General features: G+C 54.7%; 2 protein-coding genes across 3 annotated transcripts; both read left to right on the top strand.

Moving 5' to 3' along the window:
• The first annotated feature begins 1,034 nt into the window (after positions 1 to 1,034).
• On the top strand, positions 1,035 to 5,056 carry LOC101753036. Its single transcript, XM_022824841.1, has 2 exons — positions 1,035 to 1,643; positions 3,847 to 5,056. The coding sequence occupies exons 1-2, from the start codon at positions 1,134 to 1,136 to the stop codon at positions 4,693 to 4,695; spliced, it is 1,359 nt and encodes a 452-aa protein (XP_022680576.1). The 5' UTR covers positions 1,035 to 1,133; the 3' UTR covers positions 4,696 to 5,056.
• Positions 5,057 to 7,135: 2,079 nt separating this feature from the next.
• On the top strand, positions 7,136 to 13,039 carry LOC101754764. Of its 2 annotated transcripts, none has more exons than XM_022824472.1 (3): positions 7,136 to 8,263; positions 9,547 to 10,858; positions 10,907 to 10,921. In XM_022824472.1, the coding sequence occupies exons 1-2, from the start codon at positions 7,736 to 7,738 to the stop codon at positions 10,396 to 10,398; spliced, it is 1,380 nt and encodes a 459-aa protein (XP_022680207.1). In that variant the 5' UTR covers positions 7,136 to 7,735; the 3' UTR covers positions 10,399 to 10,858; positions 10,907 to 10,921. The 2 variants fall into 2 exon arrangements, with proteins under 2 accessions (XP_022680207.1, XP_004952109.1); XM_004952052.4 differs by lacking the exons at positions 7,136 to 8,263; positions 10,907 to 10,921 and adding exons at positions 10,962 to 12,331; positions 12,806 to 13,039 and having other exon boundaries at positions 10,399 to 10,858.
• The last annotated feature ends 1,135 nt before the right edge of the window (positions 13,040 to 14,174 follow it).

Here is a 14,174-nt window from a genome sequence, read left to right as displayed (position 1 = left end):
TCTGTGTAAATAGTTTTATATTTAGCTTATCTTTAATCTTCCTAATTAGTCTTCAAATATTTAATGTGATATGAATTTTAGTCCAGACTAAAAATCCTAGCTGAGTAACAGCTACATGGAGCATATGTATGGCTGACTTGTTCAGAGCTTGCTTGCATTCATGGGCTGTCTGAACCGAAAGACCGAAACCAGTGGCGCGCGGCTGCAAATAACCGGCCAGAAGTTTCCATGCAAGCATGCAATTTGATTACTGATAAACAACTCCTATCCTACTTGGGGTTGAGTCAAAAGACTTCGCTTCCATCAGATTATAGTATGGTTACTCATCCCAGATGAGCTGAAACCTGCACATGCATTTCACATGCACAACGCGGCAGCCGAGCTGGGGAGATCGATGACCCACAGCCCTTAATGGAACATTTTTTTTCCTTCTAGTTTCGAAACATTTTCTTGGTGGGGGTGCTGACGCCTGACCATACGCTTCACAACTACTGAGCGAAACAAAAAAAGTTCCATTATATTCGAGCTAGGTAGATGGAGTGCACAGCACGATCGTCCTCAAAACTTGCGCCTTGGGTCTTGTTTAGTTCCCAATTTGGAAGTGGCAAAATTGGCATTTTGTTATAAATGCACAACTGTAGCATTTCGTTTGTATTTGTAAATTATTGTCCAAACATTGACTAATTAGGCTCAAAAAATTCGTCTCGCAAAGTACAACAAAACTGTGCAATTAGTTTTTAATTTCGTCTACATTTAGTACTCCATGCATGTACTGCAAGTTTAATGTGATGGGGAATCTTTTTTTTGCATAGTGTCAAAGTTAGAAGTTTGAAAGGAACTAAACATAGCGTTGGTCAGCCGGACCAGAGCTGAACAGACGTAAAAACACACACGCGCACAACAAATTGTTGCCTGCTTCCAAACAAGACGCCACTTTCTACTAGGTAAAATTTTTACGAGTCGTGACAAGGCAAGGCATGCACCAAACATTGCATTGCATCGCAGCACATGGCATGGCTCACGCCAAGTCTTCCCTCCACCAACGCATCCCTCCCTCCGTCCAAGAAACCTCCCTCCCTCCCTCCCTCCCGCGCAACCGGCACCAAACTTCGTCCAGGAGTTAGCGCGCGGCCATGAAGCAGCCGGGCAAGGCCACCGCGGACGCGCCGCCGCCGCCGCCGCCGTCGGGCCTCCTCCCCTCGCGCCGCCGCCGCCTGGCCGCCGTGCTGGCGCCGCTCCTCCTCTTCCTCGCCGCCGCGCTCTCCTTCCCCTCCACGCTCCGCCTCCCGCTCCTCCTCGCCGCCCTGCCGCCGACCCTGCCTCGCCAGAGCACTCTTTCCTCCCCGCCCGCGCCCCGGGTCGCCGTGTGCCTCGTCGGCGGCGCGCGCCGGTTCGAGCTCACCGGCCCCTCCATCGCGCGCCACGTCCTCGGCGTCAACCTCACCCGACCCGGCGCCGCCGCAGTGGACGTGTTCCTGCACAGCCCGCTGGACGGCGACGCCTACAAGCTCTCCCTCCTCGCGCGCGCCGCCGCCGCCACGGTCAACCTCGCCGCCGTGCGCGTGTTCCGCCCGGAGCACGTCGAGGAGACGGCCGACCGCGCGCAGGTGCTCACCGCCGCCAACTCGCCCAACGGCATCCAGGTCAGTATAAGCTCCTTGTCCCTCGCCTCGCTCGCATGCCTTGCCGTGCCTGCTGATTGCGTGCATCACCATGAACGCTGAGATCAGATTAGATTAGATTAGATTACTACATCGTGCCATTGCTTGCTTCTTCGACATGCTCGTGCATCTGAAAGATCATTATGCTTTTCGTCCTGCTGCGATCTTGCTGGTCAGGTGGTGCATGCTTTTCTTCTTCCTTGGTTAATGATCTTTATTTTTAAAAAAAATCTGTTCCGGTTTCACGATAGCTAGTAGCTAGATTTAGATTCCCTTGGGAATTTGGCATTGATCGTTTTCGTTTTGTGCTGCTACTTTGGGGGTATTTAACTCACCCCTTAATTAGATAGCAGATGGCGATGTTAATTGGTTAGCCGATCCATTGGTTGCTTGGGATAGACGACGATGAATCTCGCGAGGCCTACAGTTTCTTATCTCTAATCCGTGGATCCGGGTCGGTTCTCAACTGTTCTTCCTCATGTAGATAATAAGCTACAGTAAACCGCTGCAGCATGCTTTGATTTGGGTAATTAAGCATGGAACCCCAAGATTAATCTAGTAATAACCGCTGACCGACCTGACGTGGGCCCTGTCGTCGTCCTCTCCCTCTGGCTGGCAGCGTAGTTTTCTTTTCTTACACAATACTAGTAAGAGTCAAAATTAACATAATTTTCTTTGCTTTTTTTACAATAGTATATACTGTTTTTTTATATAAAAAATAAAAACTAGAGTCAACGTGGCGTGTTAGAGGGTGGTGCCGCCGTCGCTGTTGGAATCGAATAGGAAGAGGAGGAGAAGTGCCCCTGAGTTGTGGTCATGTCCATGGGGCCTGCCTATCATCAACAACCACCACCCACAGAAAATAATCGGTAGATGCCTCACGGTTGGCGCGTGCTTTATTTACGATACTAGTTGCTAAAGATCGCAAAGAGATCGATTAAAAAGGAGGCTCTGCCTGCTTAAAAGGGGAAAACTACCGCTCAGATGAAAGCTTAGCTGCTGATTGGTGGATGGATCGAGCGAGCCGTGCCCGTTTGGTACAGAAATTAACCACACGCACCCATCGCGCGCAGCAATCTACTCCCTCCATCCCGAATTACTATTCGTTTTGGATTTTTCAGATCCGTACCTTTTGCTATCCACCTAGTTACATGGTATGTCTAGATACGTAGCAAAAAAGTAACGTACCTAGAAAAATCAATTTGGGACGAAGGGAGTAGATTCGAGCTTGGTAACCCGAAAGCGGCAGGTCAGGAATTAAATTGAAGAAGAAAGAGATGGCTGGGCTGCAGACGAGGATGGGAGCCGACGACGACGGGCGCCATTTCGATCGTTTGTCTGCTGCTTTACTTGTTTGGTTTTAGTCCGTGTAATTAATGTAGTAATAGCTTCTTGGATGCGACTACGCAAGCATTCTAATCACTCTAAATCGATCGAACGGCGACGTGTCTGACCAAGTGTCATCACCGGCGGGCGATAGGTCGGTCGATCTGAGCCAAATATAGCTAGCTCTACTAGGTCTACGGCTGACGACGTCAAAGTTCAAAAATGTCGCCGTGTCCTTTTCTTCTTTTTCTTAAGAGTTCGTAGGAGTCAATCAGGTCCCAATACGATTTTGTGGAATTTTTACCTGCTTTGTGATCAGATTTCTGCCCGGGTACGTCCTTGGGGAACAAATTAAAGCATATGAGCACGTGAAAGCTGAAAATAATTCAGGAATACCTAGAGAAGATGCTTCTGCTTGCAAAGTCCGAGTCATGGAGAACTAAAGCAGCAGCACCTGGCTATCCAATTCCCTGCCCCTGCACTGCAACAAAGCCGATACGACGTAGTACTACCACTCAGAATAGATGCTTTAGTCTGTCTCTCCAAAGTCCAAACAAGTTGCTAAATTAGGCCTTGATTCGAGTGTCTTTATGCTCAAGGGAAAGCTCAACAACTCACTTCTTCTTCTTTTTTTAGAAAACTCTATATTTAGTTGTATACATGAATTTTCGATGATCAATTCATGAATCTTACAAGTCCTAGCTAGATTCGACACTTGTCGTTGTTCAACCGGGATGAACTTTGAGCGTGCTTTGACTTGGCTGAGCCATGCATGCATTGCATCTGGATTATTACTGCTCCTGTTAACTGTTCTACACAAAGCATTCAGTACATCAGCTGATGCATTTTTTCGGTGCAGGGCTTGCTGCAGTACTTCCGGCTGGTGGAGGGCTGCCTGGACCTCATCCGCGACCGCGAGTCCCGCGGCAACTTCACCTACACCGCCGTCCTCCGCACCCGCGTCGACGGCTTCTGGTCCGCGCCGCTCCGCCTCGCCGACCTCCTCCCCGCCGCCGCCAACACCACCGCAAACGACGACTCCCACTACGCCGTCCCGGAGGGCTCCCGCTTCGGCGGCCTCAACGACCGGCTGGGCTTCGGCGGGCGGCGCGCCACGGAGGCCGCGCTCTCCCGCCTCTCCATGCTCCCCCGCCTTGCCGCCGCGGGGTACCATGGCCTCAACTCCGAGGCCGCGTTCCGCGCGCAGCTCGACGTCGCCGGCGTCTCGGGCCGCGAGCGCCGCCTCCCGTTCTGCGTGCTCAGCGACCGCGTCTACGCATTCCCGCCCGTGGCCGGGTACGGCGTCCCCGTGGCGTCGCTGGCGAGCCCGGGGCCGCTCAGCGGTGCAAAGTGCAGGCCGTGCCGCCCGGCGTGCCGCGGCGAGTGCGTCGCGCAGAGCATCGACGCGCTGGATAGCGGGTGGAGCTGGACCGAGCACCGGAACGGGACGGACGTGGAGCTCTGTGACGCCTCCGGCCCGTGGGAGGATGGGTGGGAGGCGGTCTTCGACGCGGCCGCCGGCACCGGTGCCGCCAAGGAGAGGAGGAGGGTGGCGAGGATGGGAGCCAGGGAGTGCGTCGCGGAGATGGAGGCGTTCAGGGCACGGACCGAGCGCTGGGACGCGCCAAGCCCCGCCGAGATTTGCCGGATCGGGCTCAGAGCCCGGACACCGGCGGCGAAGGCGACTACCTCCGGCGGCTCGGCGTAGTCTGTTGTCGGACGGTGACAGGACTAACCAACCTTGAGTCCATAGGAGAGTTGGGACCGTGACAGTTGGCTCTCTTTTCAGTTTGCCCCCTCTTAGTGTTAGCCAGAGGTAGTTTGACAGGATAAAAAACCAGGGGGCAATCAGAGAAAAGCTGGATCAATTGGGATAGAGGCATATATATATATATACATAATATATGCATACTTGAGATATTCTTCTGTACAAAATTTGTACAGTTAGCACTAGAGTTTGTATCTGATATGGATAGAGAATGCAGTGGCACATGCATACGTGACCATCATCATGTGTTGAATTTTTTATATTTTCTGAGTTGGAACACAGTGAACATGCCAACAAGTCTTGCTTTGGCGAGTTCAAAAGTTTGCAAAAATTCACGTGTGAACCTACCAACAAGCAGTTTTGCTTTTGTGTGATAGACTGGCAGTAACATGTCAATTTATCATGCCTGTTTGCAAGAAATTAAAGGGTGGGTGGTCAGTGTTGGTCTTGGTCGGCACATAATCATATATCAGATGAGGCATCACATCGGTCTTTGCTGTACCTAGGTTGCTGCCAATGGATGCACATTCTTTTTTGGACATGGATGGAGGGAAGAAAAGGGCGGCAGTTCAGCTGCTGGCTGTTGCCCCATCACACCAACATTGATCTCATCTCGGTCGATCTGACATGCGTCCCCATCTAGCTTCCTTTCTGCTCAGTTTACGCCTCCTCGATTGGTCGATCCTTTCTTCTTCTTTTTTTTTTCCTGAAAACATTGACGCCTGACTGATTTTGCGAGCCCTGCCTGCAGGTAGTACTACTCTCTTTTGTGCCGTCACTGTCAAAAGCATGGTTTGGGTACTTGGTAGTGAGCACAGCAGGCGCTGGGTTTCTTGGAAGCTACGACGCATGGTGGCACACCAACTGAACAAAAAACCATTCTTCGATCAGCGTTCTAGGTTGGACTAGATTGGATTGGGGATGATGGATCGATCTAAGCGTTCCATGGCGGCGAACGCGTAGGAGCCGTATGCTGGCAACGAGAAGCTCTGCAGCCGGCACGGCGATGCCTTCGTGTTCCTGGCCGGGCGGCGCGACGCCTCGCTGGATCTGGATGGAGATGGAGCCCGGCGCAGCGCATCGACAAGGGCACAAGGCGGACGGCGGCACAGCGCGCGAAGACGTACCGTGGAGACTTAGTCGCCGCCTGCTGCAACTACTCAGGCCGATCTAGACCGCACGAGGCAGATCCAACGACCAGGAGAGTCTAAGCGCTGCTGGGATCGTCGACGGGAACTTCCGAGCGCGAGTTCCTGGAGCCCTTGCACAATACGCGCTCGGCGGCGGCGGCGCTATCAACGGACGGCGTTCCCGCTGCCGGACGGGCGCGCGGCAGGAGCCGCTCGTGTTCCGGGCGTGCACGGCGGCCATGAGACCGCGCTGGACGGCGGCGCGGACCTGGATCATCAGCACATGCCTCGACGGCTACTGGACCACCCAGCTCGTCCCCAATGGTTCAACTTCGTGGTGGCCTTCCGTGCGCAGCTCAGGGAGGCGACCGTCCCCCGCCCGGGAGCTAGCCGGTCCTTGTGATTTGGGCCACGAGGTGGTCCGTCATCGATCATAAAAAAAAGATTATATCATGATGACAGAGAGACCAGCTTCCAGAAATATTAAGAAGAGGGATCGTCATCGCCGTGGAAGAAATTAACGAGTTGGGTTGTGTAAAAAGTTCAGAAGAAACAAATAAGAGGTCGGAAAAAATAACAAAGCTCGATCATGCACCGGTCCATTACATTACTGAACAAATCATCTGCAAGTAGTTGCAGATCACCTCGCTGGAATCATCAACCAATTAACAAGCGATATGGAGCCTGGAGTTGATCTTTGTTTCGTGCACGAGCATGAACAACGCACGACGCGCGTGTATACTCCTCCCCCTATACATGGCATGTATACTATTATATACTGTACTATGCAATGTGTTCATTACGTTATCCCAAAGATCCCTTCAACCAACTGTTCGCCGGTGCTTAAAAGAAAAAAAAATTAACAGCTACGTGGGCGTCCAAGATGTTGCATGGCTGACTTGTTCAGAGCATGCATGCTTTGCATTCATGGGCTGTCTCCGAAACCAGCGGTAATCTTGGAACTTTCCATGCAACCAATTACTATTGACTAATGGAATTCGTATCCTACTTTGGGTTGGGTTTGCGGCAGCCGAGCAGGGGAGATGAGACCAACATTTTTTTATTTCTTGTAGTTGTGAAACATTATCTTGGTGGAGGCGTGGAGCTCTGACGTCTGACTAAACGCTTCACAGCTACCGACGAAAAAAAAAAACCATGTTCCGTTTAGAGTTTGGTAGATGGAGTGCACAACACGACCTCAAAGCTTGCGCCTTGGTCATGGTCAGACCAAAGCTTCACCGCTGGTGCCGAGTAAATGTCTTTTTTTTTAAAAAAAAGAAAAGAACAAAGTTGCCTGAAACAGAAATATACATACTCCGTAAAAGCAAGCATGCTAAAAATCGCAGAGTTTTACCAAGGCGTGATGCTCGTGAGATCAAAGCAGTACGAGACGCACACGTATACTTGTTGGGACGTCCATGACCATGGGAGAGAACAGGTTTAGCGACCGAGGATGGTTACGAGTCGTGGCAAAGCCCGGCAGGGGATGGGAATATGGGATTGGGCCAAGTCATCCATCCCCTCGACCCCCCTCATCTAGGCACCATCCCCCTCTTCCCTCCAAGAGTGAAACGAGACCTCCCTCGCTCGCAACCGCCACGGCAGCAGCCGGGACAACGCGCGCGGCACCACCCGCCGGCCCAGTCCACCACCCCCCACGTCGGCGTCCCCATCCATCGTAACCTCTCCCCTACCTCTCCTTCCTCCCTCGCCACCACGCACGCACGCCATGAGAGCGCGCGGCAACTGCTCGGTGATCACCGTGTGGCGTAGTAGCCTAGCCGCGCGCTAGCAAGCAGCGTGCCCGCCGACCACGTACGTCCTGCTTAGCGTGTCGTGTCGTGTCGGCCATGAAGCAGCCGGGCAAGGCCGCCGCGGACGCGCCGCCGTCGCCCGGCCTCCTCCCCTCCCGCCGCGGCCGCCGCCTGGCCGCCGTGCTGGCGCCGCTCCTCCTCTTCCTCGCCGCCGCGCTCTCCTTCCCCTCCACGCTCCGCCTCCAGCTCCTCCTCGCCGCCGTGCCTGCTTCAACCCTGCCTCGCCCCCGCACCACCGTCGTCGCCTCCAGACCCCCCTCATCCCCGCCCGCTCCCCGGGTCGCCGTGTGCCTCGTCGGCGGCGCGCGCCGGTTCGAGCTCACCGGCCCCTCCATCGCGCGCCACGTACTCCACCAGAACCAATCGGGCGCCTCCGCCGCCGCGGTGGACGTGTTCCTGCACAGCCCGCTGGACGCCGACGCCTACAAGCTCTCCCTCCTCGCGCGCGCCGCCCCCGCCACGGTCAACCTCGCCACCGTGCGCGTGTTCCGCCCCGAGCACGTCGAGGAGACGCCGGACCGCGCGCAGGTGCTCACCGCCGCCAACTCGCCCAACGGCATCCAGGTCAGTTTGCCATCGCCCTACCATCAACCGCCGCGGCAGTATGGGTAGATGCATCACGGTTGGCGCGTGCTTTATTTACGGCAGCTGCTAAAGATCACAAAAGGGATCGATAAAAAGGAGGTGCCGACTAGGCTGTGCCTGCTCAAAAGGGAAAACTACCTCTCATAGTCTCATCAGATGAAAGCTTAGTTGCCCTTTTGGTACAAGAGATTGAAGATTAACACACGCACGCACACAGCTTCTCGAGCAATCTAGCTAGGTTGGAGCTTGAAAGCGGCAGGCCAGGTAGGTGACGTCCCTCGCCGGGAACTGAAGAAGAAGATGATGGCTGCTGACGAGGATCGGAGCCGACGACGACGACGGCGCCATTTCGATCTCGATCGTTCTTGGATGCGACTACGCAAGTACTTAGGTCGGTCGACCTGACCTAAATAGCTAGCTCTACTATATGTCTACGTCTCACGACGTCAAAATCCGAAAATGTCGCCGTGTCCTGTCCTGCCCGGCCTGCTACGGTGTACACGCCAGCCGCCCATTCCCAGTCAAGACGGTCCGTGTCAAAATGCTACGTGCAGAACAACGAGCACACGGCATTGCAGGTGCAGAGGCAGCAGCTACACGGTACTCCTTTCAACGTCCTTTTCTTCTTTTTGTTAAAATTTCGTAGGAATCAGTCAGGTCCCGATAGGATTTTGTGGAATTTGCCTGCTTTATGATCAGATTCCTGCCCCGGTACGATCCGCACGTGAAAGCTGACAATCCTACAGAAGATGCTTCTCTGCTTGCAGTGTCCCCAGTGCAAGAAAGCCGATACGACGTAGTACTACCACTCAGAATAGATGCTTTTCTAGTCCGTCTCTCCAGATTAAAGTAGTTGCTAAATTCGAGCAGTGCGTCTTCATGCTCAAGGGAAAAGCTCAATGAATAAAAAGGAAGCAAACACAAAGCATCCAATCCAATTCCAAACAAAATTCTGCAAAACAAAGTGGACTACTGTTGAGTACATCTCACTTCTTCTTCTTCTTTTTGTTTTTTTAAAAAAAAGAAAACTGTACATATTTAGTTGGTTACACACATGAATTTCGATGATCAATTCATGAATCTTTTAAGGCCAGATTACAAATCTTAGACCCGCCACTTCTCTCGCTGTTTAACCGTGATTACTTTGCATTTCTTTTTTCACTTGCCTGAACCATGCATGCATCTGGATTATTACTGCTCCTGCTTTTACACAAACAAGCATTCGGTTCATCAGCTGATGAGTCGCTGCAAAAATGGTGCAGGGCTTGCTGCAGTACTTCCGGCTGGTGGAGGGCTGCCTGGACCTCATCCGCGACCGCGAGTCCCGCGGCAACTTCACCTACGCCGCCGTCCTCCGCACCCGCGTCGACGGCTTCTGGTCCGCGCCGCTCCACCTCGCCGACCTCCTCCCCGCCGCCAACGCCACCACCGCAAACGACGACGCCCACTACTACGCCGTCCCGGAGGGCTCCCGCTTCGGCGGCCTCAACGACCGCCTGGGCTTCGGCGGCCGGCATGCCACGGAGGCCGCGCTCTCCCGCCTCTCCATGCTCCCCCGCCTCGCCGCCGCGGGGTACCGCAACCTCAACTCCGAGGCGGCCTTCCGCGCGCAGCTCGACGTGGCCGGCGTCGCGGGGCGCGAGCGCCGCCTCCCGTTCTGCGTGCTCAGCGACCGCGTCTACGCGTTCCCGCCCGTGGCCGGGTACGGCGTCCCCGTGGCGTCGCTGGCGAGCCCCGGCCCACTCAGCGGCGCCAAGTGCCGGCCGTGCCGCCCGGCGTGCCGCGCCGGGTGCGCGGCGAGGAGCGTCGACGCGCTGGAGAGCGGGTGGAGCTGGATCGAGCACCGGAACGGGACGGACGTGGAGATCTGCGACGCCTCCGGCCCGTGGGAGGACGGGTGGGAGGCGGTCTTCGACGCGGCCGCCGGCGCCGGCGCCGGCAAGGAGAGGAGGAGGGTGGCGAGGATGGGAGCCAGGGAGTGCGTCGCGGAGATGGAGGCGTTCAGGGCGCGGACCGAGCGCTGGGACGCGCCAAGCCCCGCCGAGATTTGCCGGATCGGGCTCATAGCCCGGACACCGGCGGCGAAGGCGACTACCTCCGGCGGCTCGGCGTAGTCTGTTGTCGGACGGTGACAGGACTAACCAACCTTGAGTCCATACGGACGGTGACAGGCGACCGCGCAGCTCGTGCTCCGTCGCGCCGCTAGCTCGCGCATATGGACGGGTTCAGTAAATGACCGTGGCTATCAGCAGGGTACCAGCGCCTCGGCTCACAAGCCACACGGGATGCTGGCTCGGTGGGTGGCCCACTCCTAGTCCAATGGCCCAAACTGCATACAACCTCGTACACAAATAAGTAGCCCATCATCAGCGGCATGCGACATGTTGTGCATGGGTCAACAATTTGGGCCACCAGTAAACGAATTTGGCCCATTCGATTTCTTTCGATAGGTGGGTAACCGACCGATAGATACATAGGAGGAAGCCGCCGCTTCGCCGCTCCCGCACACCTGACCTCTCGCCGCCTCCGCCGCCGCCTCTCCTTGCCGGTCGCGGGTCTCCAGCGTCTTCGTCGGTAAGGCACCTCATCACCTTACAAATCCCCCGATCTATCCTCACAGAGGTCGCCATGTCCGCCGATCATCTAATTTAATTTCCCAATCTGCTGCTGTCTCAAGGTCGCCATGTCCGCCGCCGCCGCCGCCGCCGCCGCCGCCGGGGGGTTCCCCAACTGGGTGCTTCTGGAGCCCTACGTCTTCCGCAGGGACGACGACGAGTCCTTCCCGGACGAGACCCATGCGCCCATCAGGGCGTCCGGCACCACCTCCTGGGGCGCCGACTTCCGCATCGCCTTCTCCCTCGCCGAGCCCCCGCTCATCTCCCGCCTCTACGCGCAGCTGCCGGGCGTCCCGGGTCCCCGCAAGGCGAGGCCCTTAACCATGCTGAAGACCCACCGCCATCTTGCCCTGCTCGTCGTCATCTCCCCGATGTCTGATCAACCTGCAATTCACAACTTCTTCATCTTCAGAGCCGACGAGAACAACCCTTCCTCATCATCCTCGCTTAGATTGCTCCCCCATTGTACCGACACCAAGTTTGATTATTCCCGCCGCGATCACCGCCTACCTCGTCGTCGATCTTCCAGTGCTACTCCCCGCCTGCTGAATATGCATTCCTTGGGCCTATGGTGCGGAGACAAAGAGGAGTTCGTGGTGGCACAGCTCAATCTTTGCGTACCCACCATTGGCCGCAGCCGCATCAAGGCCTTCGCTGACATCTGCTTGCTGCGCTCCTCCGATCAGCTTGGCGGCAATTGGGAGTCCATGCGTGTGCCAATCCTCAACCCCTCTGCTGATGATCTCTGGAAACTCTCCCAGTGGCAGAACACCGCCATCATCCCCTTCCAACGATGGCTGTGCTGGATCGACTACAAACGAGGCATCCTCTTCTGCGACGTGTCCGATAAAGTGCTCGCCCCTACCGTCTCCTTCCTCTGGTTCCCTGAGGACAAGCCCTCTCTTACCAGAACCCGCAAAATAACCATGTGCGGCACCATCGCTGGCATGTCCGTCGTCGACCACGGCCGTTTGCTCAAGTTTGTCAAGGTCGCCCGCGATGATGGCCTTTACTATGAAGCGCTCAAACCCGGCACTGGCTTCACCATCACCTGCCACACCCTCGTGTTAGCAGGCGGCAGCATGGCGTGGAAGGAGGACTACACTGTCACCTCTGGTGACCTCCCTGACTGCTACCAACGCGGCATCCCCATGCACCCTCAAGTTGACATTGACAGGCCGCATGTGGTGCACTTCCTTTTCATTGAGTTTTTTGGTTTAGCCTACGAGAAGATGTCGGTGCTCTCCATTGACATGAGCACCAAGACCATGGTGTCATGTTATCTGTATATGAATGGGAATGAGATCCTTCGCCGTGGCGATAAGTGCTGTCAACCCGACGTCGACATTGACTTCGTCATATCAAAGTGCTTGGCTCCCTCTCCATTGCCCTTCCCTGCTTGTGAGTTCCCCAGGTTCTGCAATTTATCAAGGTATGTACTATTGCTGCTGCATGCCCTTTTATAAATAACTCAATAGATTTTGATTCTGCCGGCCGGTTCCATATTTGAATATTGCTGCAAAAGTTTGTGTCCATGGCTTCAATCTTGCATTGTTGGCATCTCATATGTTGTAGTATAGCCTCTTTCTCCAACCTGCAGAATACTAGCGTAGCCTGCAGCCTACTAAACATTTGAGCCTTGAAGCTTATGATTGGAACATAAGAGCTGCCTGCCAATATATATATGCCTTCTTTTATATGCTGTTGGAAATTACTAGCAGTTAATTGGAAGTCAAGTATACTACCATTTAACCTTCAATGTTGTCTGTTTTTTTTGCAATTCTTTCCTAAGTAAACAACTTACTTCGGCTGTGCATTGCTAATCCTTCTCTTGGTCGCAGTACAGAAGCAAGTTTAATTTGAACATCTTCCATCTAGTTCATTTTTATTTATTTATTTATTGCAGGAAGAGGAAGGATATGGAATAATGAGTCACGGCTGCCAATAGTACTTCATCCTACTTGTCGTGCTTTCTTCTAAATGGTCAAAACTGAAGAAAGGCTTCTGTCCTGATCTCTCGTCAACAAAACTGAAGGAGCTATTTTGTGTTGTGGCCTAGGAAGCATCTATATATCTTATGGTCTTTACGTTCATGCTCTATGAACGGATAAGTTAGTTGTATCAAGTCTATCGTGTGCTCTGTATGGTCGTCAAAAACAAGTTCGTCGTGTGTTCTGTATGGGGGTACCGCGGCCTCAACTCCGAGGCGGCCTTCCGCGCGCAGCTCGACGTGGCTGGCGTCGCGGGCCGCGAGCGCCTCCTCCCGTTCTGCGTCCTCAGCGACCGCGTCTACGTGTTCCCGCCCGTGGCCGGGTACGGCGTCCCCGTGGCGTCGCTGGCGAGCCCCGGCCCGCTCAGCGGCACCAAGTGCCGGCCCAGCGTGCCGCTCCGGGTGCGCGGCGAGGAGCGTCGACGCGCTGGAGTACGGGTGGAGCTGGACCGAGCACCGGAACGGGACGGACGTGGAGCTCTGCGACGCCTCCGGCCCGTGGGAGGACGGGTGGGAGGCGGTCTTCGACGCGGCCGCCGGCGCCGCCAAGGAGAGGAGGAGGGTGGCGAGGATGGGAGCCAGGGAGTACGTCGCAGAGATGGAGGCATTCAGGGCGCGGATCGAGCGCTAGGACGCGCCAAGCCCCGCCGAGATTTGCCAGATCAGGCTCAGAGCCCGGACACCGGCGGCGAAGGCGACTACCTCCGGCGGCTCGGCGTAGTGTGACAGGACTAACCAACCTTGAGTCCATAGGAGAGTTGGGACCGTGACAGATGGCTCTCTCTTCAGTTTGCCCCCTCTTAGTGTTAGCCAGAGGTAGTTTGACAGGATAAAAAACCAGGGGGCAATCAGAGAAAAGCTGAAGCAATTGGGGTAGTGGCATATACATAATACATGCATACTTGAGATATTCTTCAGTACAAAACTTGTACAGTTAGCACTTAGCACAGCTTTTTTTTTTTTGAAACGAGCCGGCAGGAGATCTGCTGCTTTATTAATAAAGAAGAATGCCGAGAGGCGAAACAAGATAGGAAACTTTACATGCTGTACACTGCAAGCTTAGCTAGCGGTCTGAAGAAATAAAAGGAATATACACCCCTATATACACTCAACTACGCCTTGCGGAGTCAAGAAACCGCTCCAGGTACTTAGCACCTGCCGCTACCCACGTGATTACCTCGTCCTTTACCCGGGCCACTAAGCGAGGGATGGATTAGCACAGCTTTGGATAGAGAAGCATACGTATGAATTTTACATGCATACGTGACAGTTTTTTTACGGTCGT

This window comes from Setaria italica, chromosome I (genome assembly GCF_000263155.2).
Source record: "Setaria italica strain Yugu1 chromosome I, Setaria_italica_v2.0, whole genome shotgun sequence".
Lineage (NCBI taxonomy): Eukaryota > Viridiplantae > Streptophyta > Magnoliopsida > Poales > Poaceae > Setaria > Setaria italica.
Note: the sequence above shows the minus strand (reverse complement) of the source record. Positions and strands in the feature narration are given on the sequence as shown.